The 6,313-nt window shown below is 42.2% G+C and overlaps 1 protein-coding gene across 1 annotated transcript; it reads right to left on the reverse strand.

The window, feature by feature from the left end:
• Positions 1–1,195: 1,195 nt before the first annotated feature.
• On the reverse strand, positions 1,196–5,916 carry LOC133405485 (homeobox protein otx5-like). The gene is made up of 3 exons (XM_061682477.1): positions 5,339–5,916; positions 4,401–4,552; positions 1,196–3,200 (listed from the first exon to the last, which is right to left on the reverse strand). The coding sequence occupies exons 1-3, from the start codon at positions 5,436–5,438 to the stop codon at positions 2,562–2,564; spliced, it is 891 nt and encodes a 296-aa protein (XP_061538461.1). The 5' UTR covers positions 5,439–5,916; the 3' UTR covers positions 1,196–2,561.
• Positions 5,917–6,313: the final 397 nt, after the last annotated feature.

A 6,313-nucleotide genomic window follows, 5' to 3' on the forward strand; every position in this document is an offset into this window, starting at 1 on the left:
ATCAAATGTGTATTAGAGCTGGCCCGCCAGTATATAGCACATGCACCACTAATATTACAAATCCCAAAATGCTTTGCTCGTGTGTTGGCCCATCAGTCTCGACCGGCGAGCGCCCCTTCCCTTTCTGTTGCTGTCGTTAGCAACTATGCTATGTCTCCTCTGGCAAATTTACACTTCCCCTTCCCAAAAATGGCCAAACGAAAGATGGAAAACAGTTAACTTCCAAGACAGGTAGGAGGCGGATTATCTGTTCACTAAAAAAAAAGACAGACCTGTTTGTCGTGTGCGGAGCAACGTAGCTGTAACAAAGAATATAACATAATTTAATTAATGTTTTTTAATGCCCTTTATCAGCTCCTAGGCAGGGACTGAAGTTTGTCTTTTTATTGAAGGGCATTTTTTGTGGGTTGTTTTGTTGTTGGCCTTTGAAAAAAAGATTTAAATAAAAAAGAAAGGTAGTTGGAGATCGATAAATAGAAGATAGAGAGACAGAATAATTCATGTTATCTATTTTAAATACGAAACAACAAACAAATACCACGGATGTCTTTTATCGCAAATTTGATTTGTCATGTGTTTATAATATTAAAGTTTGTTTATACCAGATTCAATGTTTCAGCAAAATTTAAGTTTGTTGTCATATGATAAACTTTAACGCTACATTTCTGCAGAGAAGGGAAACATGCACATCGCAGTGATTTTTCATTAAATATTGAGCTTGGCCCGCGACGTTGTCCCAAATTTTTTTTTTGACCCACCGTGAATTTGAGTTTGACACAACTGCTCTACAACATGGTTCTCAGGAGGTCTCTTGTGTGATCTAGTCCCAGACCTCGAGTGTCTGTGATGCAATGTGATGATGAAGGATACAACAAAATGATGTCGCTTGACATGGGTAGAGTCGGTCTGGCGGGCCACTTCAAAAGCCACTCAGTGCATTGCTTAATGGCACCATGACAGTAGCCCGGAAGAAGACTAACATTTTCCCGACATCTAGTTGCTCTTTTTTGTCGCAGCAGGATTTGAACTGTGACCCTCTGGTTAAAAGCCTCAAGTTCCTATACGAATGAGCTACTGCCACCCCTACGGAACTGTACGCAGTAAAAAGAGAGACAGAGGTCTTCATTCGTGCTCTCATTTGGTAGATAAAGCAGCAGCAGCAGCAGCATGCTGGAAGAAGAGCCCAAGCCAGACACAAAGTTTATACAAGGTTATTTAATGTCTCAGAAACATGAACGCTATCTAGCATGGTAGTGGTGCACACTGGTCAAACAAACACACGAGACAAATGATGAAATGACAAATGAAAAAAAATCATTCATGTCAGAAAAATAAAGCAAAGATGATATAATTATGCAAAAGATAAAAGTCCAGTAAATTAGATGAAGAAGCATTAACAGCATTGTTCCTATTACCGCTACTTTTATCAGATGAAACCCTGAGTTGGATAAAGCAGATACCGGAAAAATATAAACAAGAGAAAATAATACAAAGTTGGCAGTTTTCTAAGATTTAAGAACGAGAGATGCTGTTGCATGACGTGCATACAGGAGACGTGGTTGCATTTCCAGGGTTAAATATGTACAAAAAAAAAAATCAACAAAAGTATTTTAGCAATGGCCGTGCCATCAAAAGAAATGCTGTGATATCAATAATATGATGACAGTCGATATACTGATAATATCAACTTGAAAAAAAAAATTACAACAATTTTTACTTTTACTTTGACAAATCCACAAATCTTTAAAGAAACAACGATATTTAATTCTAATACAAAAAAAGATACATGAAATACATATACTGGTACCCATCCCATTTTTACATGTTGGATGGACATGGACATATTGAGAGAGACACCAAACTCTCTGTGCTAAGGGTGGAGTGGTGCCCTGGCACCTCCTTTCCCTTTCCCTGGTGCAGTCTTTTTGCCCATCAGATGTCTCACAAACAAATGTAACAAAACAGTCATTTCTAGATTGGAGCAGAAGTGCTGAAATTCTTCGAGCTTCCTGTGAAAAGGAGCGGGAGGAGGGTATTTGTCGAGTGCCAATTGCCACAATGCGGCCATTGTTGCCCAAGAGTTGATCCTATTAAACTAACAAAGCATGAGCCGTTCTCCTAACGATTGATTACAAGCATGCTCAAAGGCAACAAGTTTGTACTGCAGTCACTTCTGGGACTCGATCAACCCTCTTGACTTGGATCACACGCCGGCTGAAGAGGGTCAGCATCAAACAAGGCTACTGAGGAATCGTCGGCTTTGATGGGGTATTGATCTGCACCTCTTAAAGGTTGGGAGCGCTGATCTGTTGGGCTCAGTGCTTGTTGAGTGAGCCTTCATAAAAGGGGAAAACAAATTAGCAGCTCTCTGTGTTATTGCTTTATTTACTTTGCTCAAAATAGATAGACCAGGCAAGCATCAACAAACACAAGAGAGATTGTTGCAGCCACATTTGGATTGGTTTCTTTGTCCAGCTTGTAAAATCAACATCAGTAATTTGACTCTGATTCAAAACTTGTTCCCATATCCCCTCCCTTCCCAAACCCACCCGCGATGATATTTACAAGACCTGGAACTTCCACGAGTTCTGGTCTTTGTAGTCCAGACAGTCAGTGGCATTGAAATTAAGTTTCCAGGCAGCTTGGTCCTTGTAGTCCAGACAGTCGACAGCTCCGAAGCCCAGCGAAGCGGCCGTGTAGCCTTGGGAGGAGAGTGAGGCAGGGGACTGGCTTAGGGGCCCGCCCATGGAGGAGGCGGTAATGGGGCTCAGGGCGCCACCTGTGCCCGACAGCTGCGGGTGCATGGGTGACAAGTAGGAACTACAGTCCAGGCCGGTGAAGTAGGAGGAGGAGCCTGCGTAGCTCTGGCTGTAGGCCGGAGCCTGGGTGTAGGTCATGGGGTAGGCGGTGGTACGCTGCATGCAGGGGGTGGTGGAGGCGGACAGGGGGTCCGGCAGGGGAGAGATGGAGGCCGGACTCCAAATGGACACTGTGGCGCTGGCAGAGCTGGAACTGGGTGTGATGGCGGTCCCCGGGGGAGGCGGCGGCGGGCTGTAGGGACCATTGGTGGGGTTGGCACTGGCCTCAGCGCTGGCCTCACGAATGGGTGAGGCCTTCTTTTTGGGAGGTCGCGGTTTGGACTGGCCTGTGCTCTGCTGCTGCTGTTGCCGGCACTTGGCACGACGGTTCTTGAACCATACCTGGATGATGGCGAGATCACATAATATTTCGTTTTAGTGTCAGTATTCACTCCAACAACGTGACTCATTGGATGAGCACAAAATTTGGGCAGGTTTTACGCATCCATTTTATTTTTGCAGCTGCACGATATAATTGAGTTGGTCAAACTCATCTTTATAAAATACAGCCAAAATCAAACATTTTGAGTCTTCAATTAATTTACCCTGCATGTTTTTGTAATGGTGGGAGGAAAGTGGAGCACCTGGAGAAAACTCTACACAGGAAGGCCTGAGCACCAACCAACCATTTGAACCAACCATATGTATTAACCTGTTTATTTTTAGTATTGTACTGTTTGTGTACCTTTATTTTGGACATGCAAGCATTCACTCCTTCCACAGTTGTGTTTGTTTATTTGTTTATTTATTTTATTTGTTTGTCTCTATCTTATCTGTATTTATTAAGGTATATTTAATGTGTCAAGCTACATGATTTCCGTAACAGTCAACATGGAAATTATACATCAGTTGACTTTTCAATATGTAACCTATACTGAGAAATACTTGGAATTTATTTAATTTGAACATGATTAAAATGTGTTAAACTATCATATATTCTTCTTTCTTATTGTCGAGGAGAAGATGGGAAAATCATGTCAGTTCACCACATTTTGATCAGGTGCAACCAATGTACATGGTCAAATGAAGTCCGTTTTCGTAGAACACAATCTGCTAATTGTACATTGCTGTATTACAGTATATATATATATATATATATATATATATATATATATATATATATATATATACACATATATATATTCTATTGTACGGCATATCCATCTCACTGTTCTGAGGTTTGGGGTTCAAATCCGAGCATATTTGCATGTTCTCCTTCCACATTCCAAAAACATTCGCGTTCGGTCAAAATTGTCCTCAGGTGTGAATGAAAGTGCGAATGCTCGTTGGTATGCGCCCTGCGATCGGCTGGCGACCAATCCAGGGTGAATGAGGGACATGCACAAAATGGATGGATGACACATGTTGATTTGGAAGCTTTTTTCAACTCCCCTAATTTTAAATATTGTTTGGAGATTTTGCTCCCCCGGGGATCAAAAAGTATTTTCGTTGTGGCAATAAACCTTTGAATAATTGATGACAGTCATTCGATAAATGCAGTCTCTTGAATAAGCGTCTACAATAAAGTGGTGACATGGTTACCTGGACTCTGGACTCGGGCAAATTGATTTTGAGGGCCACCTCTTCCCTCATGAAGATGTCCGGGTAACGTGTTTTGGCAAACAGCGCCTCCAGGATGTCCAGCTGCGCGCGCGTGAAGGTGGTGCGCTCCCGACGCTGCTTGCGCGGGGTACCTGTGCGCGTGGGAAGAAACATTCAATTCACAGAATGTATTCCAATCATTCACTCTCGGTATTATTCATACTGTACTGTGAAATAATAATGCCGAATAGTTTCTGTTCTTATTCGTTTTGTTTCGCCATTATTCATAGATGAAGGAACACAAACAATGGAGCTGTTGAATTAAATCAACAGCCTACTTTATTTTTTTCGATCAAAATCAATAAAATGCCTATAGTGTAACAAAGCGAAGAAAGAAAAATCGTACAAGTGAACACTTTGATTTTCAGTCTGCATTTGAAAGCGTGTACATAGAGGCCAAGCAACACGCCTTCTGTCATGTCTTCATCATACAGAACAGATGTTGGAAAGCATGGCTGGCACAAGAGCCAATACAAAGAGCATCCTTGATCAAATATAGGTTAAGTGGCAAATGCAACAGATTGAGATTTGTTTGAATGTTAAATCCTTGTGAGAACAAACTCTCTTTCTATTCACACACTTTTTTGCATTGTTTGTTTGTTTGTTTTTTGACTCTGTAATCCGCTAAACTTCTAGGTCAAGTGAACACATGGATGCGGAATCACAGCAAAAAAAAAAAAAAAAAAAAAAAGTCACAGATGTTTCACCTAACCCTGTTTGACTCGCTGAGTTCCCCTCTATCACTTTTTTTTTTACATTTATTTTTATTTTGTTTTCACGTCGAGAATGGCAGATTTCAAAGTGTCCTGTTAAAAACACACAAAACCAAACCAAAACAAAAACAAAAAAAAACCCAAACGATCAAGTGTGGTACTCACTGGGGTATCCAACGGCGGTGGTGTGCAGCAGATCCATGCCCGGGCCGGCCAGAGTTAACCCGTTCACGGCGTAATGGGGTTGCTTAATGTAGGACATCATGCCTCCTGCAGTGGCCTTTAAAAAGCTCCCTCACTCGCTCACTCTTTGCTCTCCTCTCACAACAGAGGCCTCCTCCTCCCTCGACGTGATCTCTCTCTCTCTCTCTCTCTCTCTCTCTCTCTCTCTCTCTCTCGACACCTGCAAAACTGATGCGCAACCCGTTTGTATATTTTTAGGTGTCCCTTTTTTGGCTGTTAGGAAGGACAAAAAAAAAAAAAAAAGAGCTCGGCACACCGCTAAAAATTAAAAGAATAGGAACGCCACACTAAAAGAAAGCTCCGCAATAATTGTACGACACCCTACGACGTCTTTTTGCGCCGTCCGCGTCGTCCCTCCGGCTAGAAAGTGGCAAAAGGTGAAGTTCCAAAGGAGTGCGCGCTCGGGCGAGAAGCCGAGAAGGTCTCCGGGTGGTCCCTCGATCGCTGCACAATGGAGAAGATGCGCTTGCAAGCAGAGTGGACAAGTGAGGCGAGAGAAGAAGTGCTTGGCTAATTAGAACTTACTCAAGTAGACACCCACATTCCCTCCCTCCCTACCTCCCTCCATCTCTCTCTCTCTCTCTCTCTCTCTCTCCCTCTCTCTCCCTGCATGCGTACATACAATACCCACACTGAATATTTATTATCATGGAATTGTTTCGATGTTAATTCACGAAATGTTTTTTTTATATATACATCTCGCATGTACACCTACAGTTTTCCACAAAAACAAAACAAAACATCTAAGTGAACTAATATTTGATCGATTATCAATTGTCCGCAGCGTACCACTTTAAACACTTTTGTCCTTATTACGGATAAATGAAGTGCTGAGAAATTGGTTAATCATGCATTTTTATGGAGTCGACACTGTTTCTATTATTTGGCAAGTGCAGC

The sequence above is a fragment of the Phycodurus eques genome, chromosome 7 (assembly GCF_024500275.1).
Source record: "Phycodurus eques isolate BA_2022a chromosome 7, UOR_Pequ_1.1, whole genome shotgun sequence".
In the NCBI taxonomy this organism is placed as follows: Eukaryota; Metazoa; Chordata; class Actinopteri; order Syngnathiformes; family Syngnathidae; genus Phycodurus; species Phycodurus eques.